Source organism: Arvicanthis niloticus, chromosome 2 (assembly GCF_011762505.2).
Source record: "Arvicanthis niloticus isolate mArvNil1 chromosome 2, mArvNil1.pat.X, whole genome shotgun sequence".
Lineage (NCBI taxonomy): Eukaryota > Metazoa > Chordata > Mammalia > Rodentia > Muridae > Arvicanthis > Arvicanthis niloticus.
Window position 1 is genome coordinate 16,103,346 of NC_047659.1, and position 19,648 is coordinate 16,122,993.

General features: G+C 43.0%; 1 protein-coding gene across 6 annotated transcripts in view; it reads right to left on the reverse strand.

Annotated features, from left to right (window-relative positions):
- The window catches only part of Dennd1a (DENN domain containing 1A), a 463,938-nt gene that overhangs the window by 238,158 nt on the left and 206,132 nt on the right, over positions 1 to 19,648 (reverse strand). For all 6 annotated transcript variants that reach the window (XM_076928664.1, XM_076928662.1, XM_034495130.2 and 3 more), the window contains 2 exons: positions 8,381 to 8,450; positions 2,486 to 2,566 (listed from right to left, as the gene is read on the reverse strand). In XM_076928664.1, the coding sequence (XP_076784779.1) occupies positions 2,486 to 2,566; positions 8,381 to 8,450 (151 nt within the window). The remainder of the gene's footprint in view (positions 1 to 2,485; positions 2,567 to 8,380; positions 8,451 to 19,648) is intronic.

The following is a 19,648-nucleotide window of genomic DNA, read 5'->3' on the forward strand; positions in this document are numbered from 1 at the left end:
CACCTCCTTGGCTGCTTTTAAAGGCTCAGAAGATAATGGTAAGTGGCACTGGAAGGAGCCTTGTGCTGGTCAATTAAAGATGGATTGTGAAAGGCCAGGAAAGGTCATGGGCAGAAAGGTTCAGCTCAGCCACGGCCTAAGCTCAAATCTGGACCTTTTCCCCAAACCCTTACACTCCTGGGTAATGGGAGAATAAGTAGGTTTCTAGAAAAGTAAGTTGTATAGACATTCTAAAACAAAAGGTCCCGGAGACAAGCTGTACCAATGATGGCAACAATGAGCTGCTTAGTCTGACACTTAAAGATATTTATTGAACACCTGCTTATGAAAAACTTTATATTAAATACTTTATAAACATCACTTTTAGTTGCTACAATAAAATTTGAAGATAGATATTATCTCCATATTACAAATGAACAAATTAATGTTCAGGGAAGAAAACAGTCTAAGATCACTCAGTGAGCATGTGGAAGATCTAGGCTGAAACCAGAGCCATGTCACTAATCGCTTCAGCTATTCTAAACTTGCTACAGAGATCAGACTGGGTTTTTGGGCTTGCACTGACTCTTCTTTACTTCTGTTTTCAGAATGTTGGTATGACAGGCATATACTACCACACCCAGATTAACAACTGGAGTTTTATTTTACAATTATTATCACTCAGACTGCTGGCTTGCATTTCTATTTTTCTCAATCACCTACATCAGATACACAGGAACATTCTATTGTAGAAAATGGGTAAAGATACAAAGCCCAGGCTGTAACTTTATAAGGCATTTCACAAACATTTTAGGATTTCTATTCCAAATGAAATACTAGACCTTCAAAACAGAAATGCATTTTGGGTACAAGAATGTCTAGTGAAGAGGGAGAACATCTGCCTTTACAGATGCAGTGGATTGTAAAGAGTGAGCCAGCATAACTCCAAACCAACCAGTCCCCAGGCTGTCCTTTGAGATTCTGTCTTGCTCCATCGCCCATGAAATGCTGGGGACCAGGGGAGGTCAGAAACATTCCTAGAATCCACTGGAATGAAACAGCTACACACCCAATAGTTCCTCCTGCCCCGAGCTGGCTTGTCCTTGAGGCCTGACAGCATGCTGCCAGTGCAGACATTTGGGGAAGGAGTGGCCCTTCCTCCCAGGCAGCTGGTGACCTAGCCTGGCTGCTCCACAGCTACCTGTCGGATGCTATTACAGGCTGAAGCTGTGAGATCAAGCTGCTTAGGAAAAAAGACTGAGACAAAAGCAGGGTTGCTCTGCTTCAGTGATGACTGGGTCTAAAGCTCACTTGCTCATCTTTTCAGGCAGTCCCTACTTCCCTAAGAGCAAATCTTCCATAAGTAAATTCCTTCCCTCCTTCCCTGCATCCATCCCTTTTTCCTATTAGCTTAGCATTGTAAAGACTAGTTCATCATTTTTAGAATGCATGACTTTATACGCATGCCCTTTCCTCTCTAAACCTTTCCTCTATGCCATGAGAATGTTTGAACAGCTAAGGTGTATATTAGCATAAATTAGGAACTTGATACCATTTATAGTTTTCCTTATGAAGTCAGACACTTTCTGGATCCCTGAAACCATCACTGTAACTGCTTCTTGAGAAGCTGGTGGAGAAAACTCTCTACCTGCCAGAGCTCTGGGATAGGGAGACAGGTCTGTATGACCATGGATGCCTGGCCAAATGGTGTCCACCACAGAATTCTGATAAAGGCAATGACAGCTGCCAACTAAGAGATAAAGAATTTAGTAAATGAATTATGAGAAAGATCCTACACACCTCTTCTGATGTTCTATCTGACAGATAAGGAAACTGAGCCTATATAGTTAAAGGTCTTGATTTAAGTCACTTCAATCACTAGCAAAACAGACAAATGAAACAGAAAATTTCCATCAGGTGGCACACTAAACACTGGGCAGGATGTACCTCAAAGCACTCAAAGAAATAATGCATGCTGTAGGCCAGGAAATATACTGAGTACTCTTGCTCTGTCTTCATGGGATAGAGACTGAGAACCAGCTTACTCCCACAGGATGGAACTAAGTCTCCAGGATCATGTAAGGGAACTGGGGCTAAAAAGAAAGGCTAATTCAGCCTGAGAGTTCAGGGAGGATTTCTCAGGAAACAGAATCAGAATAGTTCTGAAGGATACATGAGTTAAAAAGCAAACAGAAGAGAGACACTGTTGAAGACTGAAAGTCCAGAATGGACTTTAACTGTGACAAAGGGTGATACAGGTGGCCAAAGACTGGGGGTGACAAGGCTGACAGGTCCAGCCATCCTATTCCTTGAATCTCTGACTAAGGATATGACTGGTCATTTGGGAAGCATCTATTATTCAGTGAAACTCTGAGAGAGGGAGAATCCCATACCCCACCCTGCCTTGAACCCAGGGCTCAGGTTAAGTAAGGGTGTAGCTCAGGTCTCCTCTGAAGGCCCATACAGACATGCTTGTTTCGGGAGACAACCATCTTACCCCACTTACCACGCTGAGGTGAACAGACACTCCAGGGTCAGGGATGGGAAGTCTGTGCAGAGTTTCAAGAAGTTCATTCCACTGACTTTCCTGAAAGAAAGAAAAGGTCCAAGTAATAAAAGCTGGACCTGTGGTGAGGTCTAGACCCACAGAGAGACAGGTGGGAGATGCTGGCTCCAAGACAAAAATAGGTTTGATATTCAAGTAGGGTTGGATAAAAAGATACTGTTCAAACACAAGAGCCAAATGGATCCTCCTACATCAAGTCTGACATTTTCTATTCAGTAAGACACCTACCATGACCACCTTTTATGGATCATATACCATAAGCTCTCAGCAAATCTATCCCTTCAACTCCATAGCAACAACTTATAAATGCAAACAATCTGAGCTTCCAGGGCGGGGGTGGCTGGGAGAAATAACAATGACACCATGGATCTAGTCGTCATCATCATTACCCTCAATTAATTTTATTGAGTGTTCACTGGGTACATGTAGCAGCCTCCAATTATGGAAAGTTAGAAATGAAGCAAGTTCACCAGCATGTGATACAGGACAGCAGCCGTGCATTTTAATTAGGGAAACTGAGCAGCTGAACAACATACAAAGCAGCACAAATTATTCGACTCAAAACAGATTCGCCTTTAAGATGCTCAAAACAACAGTGCTTACAAAATGATCCAAAAGCTACTTCTTTCTGTGGCTTTCTGTGTGCTAATAAAAGGTTAAGTTTACATGGGCAGCCATGCCCTAACCACTGAATCCTTCTAGCCACCCACTTAGGAGGTGTGAAGAGTGAAGGTCTGAACCGTGAAGCTCTAGTCTCCCATTGGATTATAGGCTGCACAGCCCAGGGAGGGAAGAAGGACTGCTGTATCCAAGTCCACAGCCCTGTCTGCCTGTGGCAGGGCACCTGAGATGATGAAATGGATGCACCTAGCTTACAAGCTTGTTTTAGTCTGTGCTCTGACAATCAAGTTTCTTAGAGGACACAGGTGCTTGAACATGTGTGCACAGGGTGAATTTTGCTTTGAAGCAGTCTCACACCTACAGAACAATTTTAGAAACAAACAAAGGCCCTTTCATTTCTTCCACTGTTTGAGAATAAGTTGTTGGCATTATACCCTATCATCTACACACACACACACACACACACACACACACACACACACACACACCTGCATATGCACACTCATTCTTTTCTAAACAACCATGTCTAATCACAACCAGGAAGTATATATATATACCTCAGCACAGTATGCCATCTAATCCTGTCCAGTAGTTTAGAGGCATGAGTGGCCTTGAGCAGGGTAAGTCTTAGTTCTGCTATAAAAACTCTTTCCTAGATCTATAGGACCTTGACTAGTTTGCAGAGTGAGTCTCAACTGTCGGATGTTTCCTCATGAATCTCAACTTGTCTTTTACTGATGATGATTTCTCACCACTTGACTCTATCATCTCATATCTCTACTGGGTACCCTCTCCACAGGCACTTAAAAAGCATTTTGTAGCAAAAATTGTATGTAAGTATTATTCCATCCCTCGAGTTCTGAGTCTAGCTGTTTATTTATCTTGCTACAAGTGCATAGCTTTCATTTGCCTTCAGTGTTTGGTTTGATGTTCCAGACCAAGATCACTGGGAAGCTTTTGGTCCTTTTCCTTGCCTTGTGTCTAGAGGACATACCTCTATCGTGTTCTGAATACTTTCTTAATTTGGGAAAGATATTTCAGCATCATCTTACACTTTCTCTACCTCAGTCCTGGAAACAGTTCTTTCTCATGTTGCCAGGATTCCTTTTCTTGGGGAGCACTCTCAAGCCAGGTCTGGGAGTCATGTGTTTGTATGCTTGCTGTTCCTTGGAATTGCTGACGTCATACCTTCAATGTTCAGAGTCATTAAGTAATGACACAGCCCACCATAGGCCTTTGGTAGTCAGACCCAGAAAGTAACATACACACAACCCACCACAGGCCTTCACATCTCAACTTTCTTTTGTCCTCACACACTTAAGACATTAGCTTCACAATGTCTCCAATTCAAGGCTAACACTAGAGTCGCTCCTGTTCCTTTTCTTTGTATACTGAGACTATACTGTTCGAAGGTAAAAGCCTTACCCCTATCTTAGGGCTAGGGCTCTACTGTCCAGTGTGTGCCTGCCATGCTCTGGCACCAAGCACTGAGCCACCACTGCTGGTTCCTTTCCTTTTCGGATCTCTGCAGATCCCCACTGAGTTAGCCCGTCTCGTGTCACGACTACTCCCACTCTACCATGTACACACCCTCATCTCCTTTGGCTTCAACACCTCAAGCAGGTTGATGCCCAATTCAGGTTCCTTTTCACCCCTTCCATGCATATTCCCTTTCTGTCATATTCACGATCTGACAATACTATGGCCAGAACCCTCAGTGAAATCTTCATGCCCCACCTTAGACTACAACACCTGGTGACTCTCACGATCACACATAAACTTCCCCCAATAGAAGCTTACCTCTTTCAACAATTGCAAAACTTCTGGATGGGAGAAGGCAAATTTTTGGGAACAAATATGCTGGGTTTATTTGGGTCTTGGTTTCCATGGATATATATTGCATGTTTGTGTTCTTGTGTGTGCATATGTATGTGGAAGTCACTGTTAGATATCTTCCTAGATTGCTGCCTAGTTTGTAAGACAAGGTCTCTCAGTGAATTCAGAGCTCATTTACCCAGCTAGGATTTATGTCTAATGAGTTCCAGATATCTGCCTGCCCTTCCCCTAAGTGCTAGGATTAGATGCAAAAGCTGCTGTGCCTGTCTCTTATGTGGGTGCTAGAGATCTAAGTTAATGTCCTCATGCTTGTTGACCAGGTACATAATCAACTGAACCCTTTCTTTTACCCTGTTCTAATTTGGTAATCAATATTTTTTGAACAAGGTAGTTGTAGACAGAGTCTCTGCTCTGTGTTATCATAATTCCTTTGGCCAGAACAAACTTTGTAGGCATCACAGGTCAGGAAAAATCATAAGCCATGTGACTGATCTCAGCTTCCCATACAGCATAAGGTAAGGACCTCACCAGGCCCAGAGGACAAAAGCACTTACCCTATAGGGTTATGCTCAGTTTATAGCGCCTCTCTTTTCCTAAGCCTTCCTTGCTTGCTTTTTAATTGTTTGGAGACAAGGTCTCATTGCTTCAGATTCACTTAACGGGCAAGTGAGCTGCTAGCTGCCTGAATCTCCATTGTAGGTAGGGATGGTTTTGAATTCCTGATCTTCCTAGCTGCCTCTCGAATGCTAGGATTATAGGTATGCATGTTTTTAGATACATTTTTAAAAGAATGGTAGGTTGTACTATGGTTTAAACACTGAATGGAATATAAATGTGGGGTAAAAAAAAAAGCATGAATCAGTCTCCAGTTTAGAGATGAGTTACATGCTTTTATTTATTAAAGACACCTTTCAAATTGAGTGGAAACCTGAATGTCTTACCAAAGCTAAATGTGTATCAGAAATCAATGAACAGATCCCAAGGCAGCCTGCTACCTCATTCATCAAAGACGCCAGTTCTATGATAGAATTCTTGACCTGATGCTCCCTTTCACACTGAGTGTAGTTAGCAAGAGAGAAGTCATTTCTGTGAGCCATCCCTACCATCTGCTGTGACCTCTAGAATACATTTGCCAGTGAGCACAACTCGCTCAAAGAAAAGATTTATCCATCATACACTCACTTTCCAACACCCCCTCCCCAATGGCATTTCCCAAAGTATGTTTCAGGGAACCCTGCAAGTCAGGATTCTGTTTGTTGTGAACTAAAAAGCATCTGGGGTAAAATGAGAAAGAAAAGACTGAATAACAAAAGTGCCCACTGTGGGCCTTCTGAGAGCCTATGCTACACGATTCATATGAAGAAAGAAGAAAGAAAAAAAAAAACCCACAGATCTGGAGCCCTTTAAGACCAAAAATATGGAACAATAATTTTTAATAGAATATGGTCAGAACTAGGATTCTATAAAAAAATCAAAAGAAAAGATATTTAATAATTATGCTATGTCACTTTAACTTAAATGTCACCCTTTACAAAAAGAACTCAAGAACTTAGATACACAGGAAAATATTCAATTCACTAATAATAGTGAGATTTTTAACTCAGTCAAATAAATGGTAAGTTTAACAAATGTTATCAGTGACAGTATGGGACTCAGCTGTGTTGCAAATCTTTTAGAAAGTAGTTTGGCAAATGTAGGGGTGGTTCTGATGCTAAGGTCCTCTTCCCCAATTGGTTCTTGATCTGTCAGTAAAGAAGCCATGGACTAATTGTTGGGTAGAAGGTATAGGTAGAACTTCTGAGTCCCTGGAGAAAAAGAGACAGACACAAGAGGGGAGGTTTGCCATGCTTTGGAGAAGGAAAAGCCAAACAGCTATGTGAGGTCTTGGGAGGAGTGGGAGCTTGTGGCCGCTCCTATAGGCAGTCGTCAGAGATGTTTAATAGGGACTAGATGTATCCCAGCAACTAAAGTTTACGGCAGGTGGGAGGGGTGGCAATAAGAATACTGTTAAGGGTATACTTTTCCAGGCAGGAGATAGTAGTGCCTAGCAATTGTATCCAAAGGCAAGTTGAAAGTGAACAACTGTGTGTGTGTCTTTTATCCATGGATTCAAGGGAAGCTGGGTCAGGGCTGGTAGTGTGGCTTGTTCACAGAGCTTAGGCAGGGTAGCTTACAATTGCCTATCTGGGATTCTCTTATTAGAGGAATAATGAAAACTGAAGAAAGTGTTTTATATACAAAGATTTGAGTGATTGGTTTTCCTTTTCCATATGTTCCCCTCTGTGTGTTTGTCTGCGTATGAGGGTGTTATATATGCATGTGTGAGTGTGTGTGTGTGTGTGTGTGTGTTTGCACATTCGAGTATACATCATACTCACAGGGATGAGGGTGTCCTGCTCTTACATTATTTTTTTTCTCTTGAAACAGGGTCTGCCAATGAAGCTGGACCTGGGTTGGTAGTCACCATGTTCACCATGCCTGATCCTGCCTCTGCCTCCCCCACTGCTGGGGTCCCAGGTGCATACATTGCCATCTGACCCTCATAGTTCTGCTAGGATTTTAAACTAAGGTTCCCAGGCTTGCACAGCAAGCACTCTTCTACCAAGTCAGCTCTCCACTCCTTTGTACTTCCTCTTATTATGAAAACAAAAGTCTCAAATAATTAGAAGACCCCAGAGAAGAAACTGTTTTGGTAAGCAAAGGTATAGGATATAATGTTATCCACAAAAATATTAAACAATATTTTCAATAATGTGGGAAAAGTGATTCTGTGACAACACTTCCCAAATCTGTGAGCTTAAATAGAAATACAGACAACCTGTTACTCATGGTGAAAGCTTAGGTTAGCATACCATTTCTTCCAAAATTGATTAAGGTATAGCAGCCCTGTGGAAGTAATTTCAGACCCTTACAAAAATTAGTATAAAAATACCACAAAGCTTTATCAAAATGGGGATTGAGGCAGCTGATAAGTCACCTGCCAATTAAGTGATCTGTTATATGGCACAAGCAATTCAGCTTTTGCCTTTGAGACATACACATTGTGAACTTTCAGGGTTGTTAGGAAAATGTAACATTAACACTGTGAACAGGAGCAACCCACCCATTATTCCCTAATCTCAGAAGAAAAAAAAAAAAAAACAAGCTAGAAACAAAGAAAAATTTTAGCTATGTTTATTTTATGGATGATACAAGACATATTGATAAAAGCTGATTTTCTTTTCTATTTTCTGAATTTCCCAAACTTTCTATGATAGGCATATACTACTTTTTTTAAATAAATGTTTTAGTGAAACATAAAGCACATGTTACTTTCATAATCATAAAAATTAAAGTTTACTTGTTAAAAAATATTTATTTTCGTAAAAAGGCAAATACCTGTCGTTTTGTCGTGTAATCAGCCAAGATGTTAAGGAGTTTATAAAATACCTCGAACCAGGGGAGGTAGCTGAGGAAGACAAAGAAACACAACAAGTATTAGTATGCAGGTCAAAAACTTGAATGAGGATTTAACTCAACCTAAAACATTTCATGTTTTCTCTACATCCTAAAGATTCTAGCCAAGGCTGCTAAAATCCAAACTGGTTAAGTGTTAATTATTTCTGGGCTTTTAAGAAACATGCCTTTGTGAAGGAAAACATTAATTGTCCATTATGAATTACTCCTGTGTCTCAAAACTAGACCTGGTTCACACAGAAGAAATTCAAACTAGAGTGCAATCAGGCACTATGTTTTAGTAGCCAGGCCTTTCCCACCCTCCTCACAGTCCTTAGAAACATATCTACTCTATTCTTCATGACTGGACACATGGCAATACACAGCATGTCCATTGTTGGCTTCTGCAAAATGTCCCACATTCCCTGGACAACAAAATCAGACCTTCTGCCTCTACTGTACCTATGCTATACTGGCTGCAGCATATATGGATAACTCTGTTTCCCCTGCCATCTCGCACATTCTGACTATTGTTCTCCTCAACTCACAAGATGGTCTGCCTGAAGAGCTCAGTCTTGAAATTGACCCTCTGTATGGCTATCAAAATGGTCTTTCAAAAAATGCAAGTCTGGATGGGGCTGGCCAAAGAGGGCAAAGCTGCACAGGCAGCTAACGAGATGAAGCCTGAGGTTTCTTCCCCTAGTCCTTTTGCCTTCCTGACACTCAACTCCTCTGATTCCCAAAAATACAAAATGAAGAAGAATGGTCTGGGGGATAGAGAGTGGCAAGTGCATGTAGCAGACTTGGAGACCTTGTGACCCAGCAGCAAGAACCTAGGCATGGGTCTGTAAGGGCACCTGTGAGGCCCAGACCCAGAACATACAAAAGCCCAAGGAGGCATCGTAAAGAAGGTTTGGTACAACACTCGGTGCCTGAAGGCCACCTGGGAAGCCAAGTGAAGAACAAAGCCAAGAAAGGGAAAGGAAAGGACTGAGGCCAGGCCAAGATGTTACAGAACCTCTGGTCTCAAGCCCACTCCCTCCCACAGGCCCAAGAGATAACCCACTAGTGCTTTCTGTACTACTTAGCTTTGACAATCATGCCCAGCTTCTGCCCTCTCACTTCCCACATCAAGTGTCCAAAACAGGGAAGAACAAGGAATTCTGTGTGGGCCAAGTAGAACTATGTCACCAGACAAAAACTGAGAAGGTTGAACAAACAGATTCAGAAACCCTGGTATTCTCATAACTGAGAATTTCATCTGCTCCCAACCTGGTTACTGTCCTAGAGAGCGTGACCATAACACCTCACAGGAAGATTGTGACCATTAGTCATGTAGCACAGAATTCTCCATGCCAATAAGGTATCTAGATGGGCCATCCTGAGGGTATAGTCAATAAGCTTCCCTTTCCAAACATTCCTTCCTGCAAAAGATATTTAATCTCTGGTCCACCCTGAGTAAGTTGTATGCATCCATTTCCTCCATCAATAAACAATTTGGACAAGGAAGGACTGTCTCTCTCATCAAGAACTTCTGTGGGGGGAAGCCTTCATCATACAGAGCTGTGCTGCTTAAGTCTCCTGCAGAAGGCCCCTCCACATTCCTGTACACTCACCCCTGAGCTAAGTCAGATTCTCTCTCACCCCTGGCCCTAGGCTTGTCACAGGCAATCATAGTCTCTGTTCCCAACTCCACAAGGTTTCCAGCTGCGACTGGACACCCAGGAGTTTGGGAATCCCTGCCGTCTAGGCCTCAGCCTGCCTTGTTTCTTACCCGGGCTTGGGGCCCCCATCTTAGGCTACATTCATAGCCTAACGCCTCCTGTTTCATCTGCCTGAGCAGAGTTCACACAACTCAGAGAGAACATGAAACTGCAATTCTGGAAAGCTTGAGCCCGGGAGTGATAAGATTCCCAGTACCCTTTTTTGTTCTTCCCCATTCTGATACCTGTTACTAAGAAATGCATAAGACGAACTGGCTATCTCCCTGCCCCCCAAACAAACCCAATTCTGCACAGCACATTTAATTATTGCAGCGACATCCCATTGCTATAGGAGCAGTCTATGCTTCTCAGGAAGGTTTCTTTGTCTTTCTCATCTCAGGATCTTGTTCAACTATCTCAGTTCTCTAGAGACATGTAGCGTTACAATGGATACACCAGGCATCACTGAGCCTGCCCAAGCCCTTCTCTCCCTCTGGCCTTCATGAACTAGTCTAGTTGATTTCTGTTCATTCTTCTAATAGCTCCTGCCCTCTTGAACCTACTTTTGTGCCCCAATTCCTTCCATGGTGGTCACGCACACACTACTATTGCAATGTCCCTTCCTACAGCTTAACACTCAATAGCATAGTTGTGTTCTCAACAGACTATACAGACAGAGAGAAGGGAGCATACCTTTTTTCACTGTTTCCTCAGCACCAAACCAAGAATGGAATGTGGCCATACACACACACACACACACACACACACACACACACACACACACACACACAGAGACATGCACACTTAGATGAAGACTAGCAGACAGCAAGGGCCCTTTAGTGCCTTGGAAAACTTAGTGAGAAATATTCCCCACTCCCAAGATGCATACCCTGCCCTCCACCCCCACCCCACCCCACCCCACCCCCACACACTTTAAATGGCTCTGTTCTCTCTTAGAAACCGTCCCAAAACTTCTGAGAGCAGGCATGAAAGAAGCCTGCTGCTCTGGCTTGCTCACATCTGCAAATGGAGCCTGTTACTGATAGATAGGCCTGGACCCAAGGCAGGGCCCAGATGTGACATCCTGCCTGGGAGAGGGGATCAGCACCCTGTGCAGATTACTGCTGGATCCCTGAGGGTAATAAATGAAGTGAGAGGTAATAGAGAGGACAGATAAAGTGCACAAGCCCCTATCTGTGACGTCTGTCTGAAGCCAGAACATGCTACTGTAAAATTTAAGTAGCTTATCAAAATATATTGATAAGCAACTTAACTTTTCACTTCTATGACAGTATTATCACTTATGTTAATATGTTTCCATCATCTCTGGCAGCCACATATGGAATCTTCCAGAGCAAATGCTGCTGCCACTCTCCACAGCGCTAGCTCTGGCGGAGCAATGTAAACATTCAAAAGGGATTAGGCACTAGATAACATGCTCTCTTCCTCTTCTGCTAAGTAAACCTCCATGAGCTAAAAGCCATTAGAGTAGAACAAGGAATCCCTCTCCCATGAAAACCACACAGATTAGAGGACTCTTAGTAAACAAACCCAGGCAACAGTTACAAGTATTTCTTTTCCTGAAAGTAATACCAGTAGGTAAGCCCAACAACTGGAAGTCAGGAAAGAGGAAAGGGTGAGCAGGGGGAAGCAGGACCCAAGCAGAGGCAAGCAAAGATCAGCTCCTTTCATAAATGCACACAAGAGGCAGTACAGCAGGGCAGCCAGCTTCTCTCAGCCATCAGAACGGAAATGGGGCATACTAAAGTAGTCTGGGACAACTAGTCAACTCACAGCTGGAGCCTAGCATGCACCCTGCAGCCTCGGTAGCCTCACCTGGTGAGGACCACCCAGCCCACAGACCCAGCCCACTTTACTTTAAAATTCCTTTGGCTAGGTAGGCAGAATCATTTGCCATGGACTGCTTGGTAGTTAAGTTACCCAGGAAGCCAGGCACTTCTCTCTCCTCTGGCCTGACCAGGCACAACTGCTCCCCACATGTTGTCCCCTGTGTGCTGACAGATGAATGTCTAGTGATGGCAGTGCTAGGGTTTTAAAATCAAACTGCAGCTGTCTTCTTCAAAGTGTCCCGGCTTTCCAGCTAGGAGGCCATGCTTCACAGCTGAGCTCTGTCTGCTGGCACTTCCTGCCCTGCTTCATTAGTGCTGCACCCAGTCGGGTGCACTACCAGGAGGCTGCAGGTGAAGATGTGATCCCCTACTCCATCCTGTGTGTGTCTGTCAGCACTGAGTAAACAGTGCTTCCCAGTCCACACAGGAAACATGCACTTTATCAGAAAGCTCCTCCCTGGTCACCTCCAGGGCCCCAAACTCTTAGGTCAGGGTATGCTTGCATCCCCCCTCAGGAGAGCACTGTGTGGTGGGCTCAGGCCAAGCAGTAGAGCTAAATGTCAAATAATAAGAAGGGCAGAGTCCTGGTCCAGAAAAGAAATAAACATAAGAGAAGGTGGGTAGGTGGAAGAAGCCAGCTATTCTTCTCAAGCACTGTTACTTCAGGCCTTTGTAGTGATATAGAATCCTAATGGATCACTATCATGGCCCTACCAGCAGAGAGGGAAAGGCTGCAGGGAGACACCTGCCTCAGCTGTCAGCCTGGATCCAAGCTCTTTTCACAGTTCAGGCAGCTTGGCCCTCACATCCAGGTCCAACTGTCAGTGGGGAAGAGCTGCTTTGTGGGAATCCACAGAAAATCTTATAAAGTTAAAGAAGCTGAGGTAGTGCCACAGAGACCTCTCCACATGGCCTGATGAGCACTGCGGGCCCATAGAGTAGTTACTACTCTAAAAATAGCCCAATTCACAATTGTCTTTAAATGGCCTGACGGTGTAGCAACCATGGTTTGTGTGGACATAAAGTAGGTAGCCAGAGTCATCACAGGCTAGATGAGTCCAACTGAGGTCAGACTGTCTTCTGATCTCCCTTCCCTAGACGGATGATATTAGGCTAGCCATCTTACTGAGGGGTGTGTGTGTGTGTGTGTGTGTGTGTGTGTGTGTGTACACGTGTGACGGGATTGCATATCTGTATTACATATTCAGCTAACCACCTGAGGTAGAGAATGGAAGCTGCAGCAGGGTCCTGGAGCTCAAGAGGGAGAGAAGTGATGACAGCAACAGAAATGGTGTGGAAAGTCAGGCGAGCAGAGAGATCATCTGGGAGGCAGCCCTGTGTGAGAACAATGAGAGGAGGGCATCAATGCTGGACATGCAGGAATTATGCAAAAGAGATGAGAAAGATGTCTATGGTAAGAGGTGACAGTTTCATCTAAAGTGTGAGTCCAAATACAGTGAGGGAATGCAGCCATTTGGGAAGGAAGATGTAGCAGGAGCCTGGTGACAAACTAGGGGAATGATCAAATAGCTAAGCATGCAATAGAAACCAAGGGTCTTGATATCAGACACATGAATTAGAAATATGGTTAGGGAAGAAGCAAGAATGAATCCTGGCTGAATACAGCTGTGAAATCATGACACACAGGGATAGCTAAGATACAGAAATATAAATACAAATGTGCACCATCAGATTATAGGTGCGAACACTCACACACATATACTAGAGGGAATGACAGGAAAGGGCTGTGAGGAGAAATGTTTCAATGATAATGGGCACTCTCAGGGTCTAGATACTGGCTTCTCAATAGCATTCTCTATTAAGAATGAGGGTTCTCTATAGAAACATCTGCTTCCAAGGCAAGAGTTAAGGAGTGCTTTATGCCATGATAAGCAAGGCTTTGTTTAATACATGGTAATGGACATATCAACAGGACACAAAAGTTGGTGAAGAAATCCTATGGACAGGATATGTGACAATCTGAACATCAAAGCACATACTAACAAAGGGATTATACAGAGTCCTGGCAGATTAAAATGACAAACAGAACATTTCTGAGTGATGAGGCTACTTGCATAGTCTGAAAGTAAGTCTTCACAATCAGTTGTAAACCACAGGGGAAACAGAGAGGAAAATCATGACAAGGTTACAACTTTTATCAAATAACAGAAAAGTACAAATTAGTGTGTCACCAGACAGAATGCCATAGAAAACAGCACAATTTTATGGCATGAAAGTAGAGCCTCATCTTTTTTTGTTTAATAATCTTTTTTTGTTTTTTATTGGATATTATATTTACATTTCAGATTTTATCCCCTTACCCCATTCCCCCCATCACCAGGAACCCCTTATCCCATCACCCCTCCTCCTGCTTCTATGAGGATGTGTCCCCACCTACCCCCCACTCCCACCTCCCCACCCTCAAATTCCCCCTCACTCAGTGTTCAGCCTTCATGTGACCAAAGATCTCCTCTCCCATCTATGCCCGACAAGACCATCCTCCCCTACATATATAGCTGGAGTCATGGGTCCCTCCCTATGTGCTCCCAGGCTGGTGGTTTAAACCCTGGGGAGCTCTGGTTGATTGGTATTGTTGCTCTCCTCATGGGGCCACCAACACTTTCAGCGTGGAGCTTCTTAAGGAAGCATTAGATAAGTCACACAGCAGGTCATTCTCCAATATAGGTGGAAGAAACACTGAGCACCTGAACAAGACTAAAGCACAGATACTACTAATAAATGCAATGTTAATTCTGAACTTGATTTCTTAAAAATGTGAATAGTGATTGCTTCTCAGCCTTTTGACTAAGATCAAGTGTAAAAATGTGAATAGTGAAATCCAAGGATTTCACTAACATTTTCATTTTTATGATTGGTATATAGTTATATAGAAGAAAAATGTTTTTTAAATGCATACTAAAATGTTTGCCTTTATTATTATTTTAGCAATATGTCTCAAACAGGGGAGGTAAAAAGCTGCCCTTTGTATTGAGTTTCTAATTTTTTGTGTAAGTTTGTTAAGTATTTAAAACAGTACATACAAAAGAGTGTCTTCCTCCATCAGAAAGAGTGTGAAGACATCATCTGGAGTGTACACCAAATGGTATTAGTTGAAAAGAAGAAGGAAAGTTTAAAGCATAGCCATAGAGTCGGCCACACAACACTGAGAAAGTTGGTGGCAGCTGTGGAAGCTGTACTCCATCTCAGAGGCTGAGCTTCAGCTGGACTCTGAGTGAGCTGGGACCCAGTGAGCTGGGAAAGCTGGAAGCAATGGGTATAAAGATCAGCACAAACAGAAAAATACCTCTCAAAAACAAGGGCTGGAGCAAGGGCATGCAGGGCTGGATTGTGAAGGACAGAACTAATGGGCTTCTTGGTTACTCAGTAACTAAGATGGGGAGGGACCACCAGGACAAGGAAAAGAGAAGTAACATCCTAGAGAGGAGTACTTAAAACCAGGAGAAAGTGGCTACTTCTCTCTCAGTAAACTCAGCTCTAGCAGAACCACTGTCTGACTTGCTTTCCTGAAAGGAAAATCTTAGCTAATATAATCCAGTCATCCTTAAAACTTGAAAAAGATCAATAAAATATCCTGGCTCTAGTTTAGAAGAAAATAATAAAAGGAATTTATTGTAAAATTTTAGCAAATAAATACTTGGGGCATATTATATGGGAAGATAAAGTGAAGTAACAACTCCCTGGCAGGGCACTGGACATCTGGCTATGGCAACTTGAGAACAATTTCTCAAAGACTTGGAGACCTCGTCGATAAAAAGAAGCAACAGGGCTGGAGAGATGGCCCAGTGGTTAAGCACATTGGCTGCTTTTCTAGAGTACCCGAGCAAAATTCTAAGCCTCCAAGTCAGGTGGCTCACAACCACCTGTAACTCTACCTCCAGGGGATGTGCTACCCCTCTCAGCCTCAGTGGGTACCTGCAGTCACATGTGGATACCTAAACACAGGCACACACCTACACATCTATTTAAAAATATTAAAAGTATTTCACTAAGGATGCAACCAGCCACACTGCTCCAAGTCAGACAGTTCTCGTGTGTTCTCTCTCTCTCTCTCTCTCTCTCTCTCTCTCTCTCTCTCTCTCTCTCTCTCTCTCTCTCCCCCCCTGCTCTGGTTTTTGAGACAGGGTTTCTCTATGTAGCCCTAGCTGTCGTAGAACTCACTCTGTAGACCAAGCTGGTCTTGAACTCAGAGATCTGCCTGCCTCTGCCTCCTGAGTGCAGGGATTAAAGGCATGTGCCACTACTGTCTGGCCATATCAAAGTTTCTTAAGTTTTTGCAGTGACAGTTAATTTTTTGCCTAAGAAATTTCTATGTGGCATAGGTATAACACTGTGTAAAATAGGTGTACAAACGAAACATTTAACAATAAATCATAAAGAAATTCACCTTAACTATTCTTTAGTAAACTTGTAATTTTACCATTTACTAAATATAAAAGCAAATTTGCATTCTAATCAGATGGATGTGCTTGCTAACTTTCACATAAAAAATTAAGTCCTGACTAAATATCTGATACCACTGAGAGAGTATCATTAATATTTTTCAGAGTTTATCATTATTTTTGTTTGTTTGAGACAGGGTATCGCTTTGTTGTAATCAATATTTTCACTTTATAATTGCCAGCATGGAGAACACTGCTTCACATAAATACTCAGTACAAAATAGCAGCAGTTCAAACCATTTTGTAAAATCAAATATTCTAATGCTATACAATCTGATGATATGCTAATTTGATACTTATTGATGGTAGGAAAGCATTAAAAGTATTTGCTTTCCTTATAGGACTAAGCCACTGTTCCAATAAGAGCAGAAAAGTTTGTGTAGACAGTGAGAACCCTGCAGTTCGTGACCTAACAGCTCTGAATGTGAGCTCATGTGCTCCCACAGCATGGCTGGCTGTGTGTCATGATGGATGAGTAGTGCGATACAGAGACACTGGCCAGAAACACCAAAATCCAGTTCACATTTGGTCTTGAGTTACTGTTTGCATTTTGGGTGTTCAAGTCTTCACTGTTGACAAGTGTATGACACATGCATGTATGACTTCAATATTCAGCCATAGTTTAAGAACCAGTACCTAACTTACAGAGCTGACATACAATGAGAGGAGACCAGTCTAGAGCTAAAGCCCCACTCCTGGGCCTCCCTGCTTATTGCTCTTGCTGATTTTAGCTGTGATTTTAGCTCCAAAGTTTTCTTCAGAGTCCTGGTTTCAGAGTCAGGGGTTACCTGTGCACACTACAAGAGACATACATCCTATGTCAAGCAGAGTGAGTCAGAAAGCAAAAGCATAAGAGGAAAATATTCACCAAGAAGATGTGGCTACCTCAAACAGAAGTTGCCACTCTGTCCTTCTTGTGGGACCTAGCATCTACCCCTGATCCTCTGCTAGTGTGTGCCAGTGTCTTGGTCTGACAGACATCAGCTATCCATGGGGTAAATCAGCTATCCATGGGGTAAATCACAACCCACACTCAGGATGCAGGATTTCACAGAGACACTTTAGAGAGCTGGACACCTGCTCAGTGCTGACAAATAAAGACCTAGCAGCACCAGCCCAGATAACAAACAACCAAGAGAAACAAGATAAAAACAAGCATGGTGACACAACAGCTACATCAAAAGGAAATGATTTCAATATCAAAGGACAAGAGAAGCCTTTGGGAAACTAAAGTTCTCAAATACTTAAAGAAAAAAAAAAGACTTCTTTTCTGGTTATGCTATGCAAGTCAAACATGAAGTGTTATCAAGGCAGAGAAACCACAACCCCTTCCCTCAGAAACCCATCTGACTCATGAATTATTCTGTCTAAGAATTAATGCATTCTTAAAATTAAAAACTAGATTTTGTTGAAGTAAATTTATTTTCAAACTCTTAGATTCACTCTTCATAGATAAAATTCTAAATTTCCCCCCATTTTTACTATGTGCTTGTGGCATCTGTTTAACTGGAAACATTTTAATCCAGGAACATAAAGGTGTATCAGGTTTCCCCTATATGAAGACTCCCCAGAGTTGACTCTACATGCTTGTCTTTTCACTCATCTATTAATGTGTGACTGTTCAACTCTTTGTGTGTGCTTGGCCATGCCACACATTCTATGACCCACAGCTTCCTGTGACAGACAGCAATCATTGCTATAGTTACTACAAAGGCCAGGACCACTGGCACCATAGGATAACAATCAGTCTGCTCTTGTTAGGAGATGGAGACCCCGATTTAGCAGGCCACATTTTGGTTAGGAAAATAACCCAGGATTAAAAACCAAACATGCCAACACCTTGTTGGAATTTGACAATGTTAGAACATTGGTGATGAAAATGCTTAGAATGGGCCAAAGAATAGCTACAAAAGACTTCTTACTTCTCCCCCGGGTCCACTCACCAATCCTCCTTCTCCTCACTGTCTTACTGGAAACCTGACTCCCCAAGTGCTGATGAGCCCCTAAAGCATCCTACAGTAGGCAGTGCATCTGTACTTTCCCAAGCTCTGACATGACTGCTCTCACCACTTCTCCACCTTCTAGCCTTTTCCTTCTTCCTGACTGGTGATGGGTGGGGAAGGAAACATCGAGGCCCCAGCTAGAACCTTCCATAAGACATACCTCCTTCCCCATCATATCCAGCCCCAAAATATTCTCGCCTTTAGGCACAACAGAAACGGATCATGGGTGCTGGCCTAAGTTTACTAACTCAAGCCTTAACTACTGAGTTGTGCACGCCCCTTTCCAGGAGATAAGCACACAGCTCTTTCCTGAACTAATACTTTAGCTTCAGTAAAGATCTCTGTGGAGTCTGAAATGGCAGTTTCTAGCCCGGCATCACAAGTTCCATGTTTTCTAGTCTGTGCCTGGTGCTCTGCACAGTGTGAATACCTCACTCATACCAGCAGAGGATGCAGCAGCACTGGGTCAGTACAGTGATAGAAGGTTGCGGGGGCAGAGCAAAGATCTCAAAAGCCTTCCCAGAGAAGTGACTCTATCAACTGCACAGCAAGAAGCTCACCAGCTGTGGCCCAAGCATGCTCCTCCTTCCCCATCTGTGGAATGGGGATGTGACACCTACCCTTCAATGGCTGTTTGGAAGTTACAATATGGCTGAGTATAGTGTTGAAATACATCTCCAGCTGTGCCTGGAGCAGCACTAACTTCCTTCACCCTGATACTGCTGCACTCTTACTGCTAATGAGACCAAAAGTCAAAGTAAGAGAAAAACATACCCCCTTTGGGAGATCAAAGCCAGTCCTGCCCAACCTGATCCTTCTGCTTTGCTCACAGCTGCTAATCTCGAATTGTAAATTTATTATAGTATCCAGTTAAGCTCAGAATCTCTGATTTATGCCCATAATTAATATCCTATTGTGATAGCTATTATATGTACACAGGAAAATGTATCGTATGTGCCAAATGAGTGCAAATATTAATTTGTGTTATGGAATGAGTGTTCCCAACACACACACACACACACACACACACCTCCCATGAAACATCTGTACTTATACAGACCTGCTGAAACATACACTTGGATTTGATTTTGGACAAGGCTCCCTTCTCTCTTGATGGGTGCTCAATAATTGCTGCTTTTAGAGGGAGTGTGTGGTATGTATGACTGTGACTGAGGGAGATTGCTCTAGAAGAGAG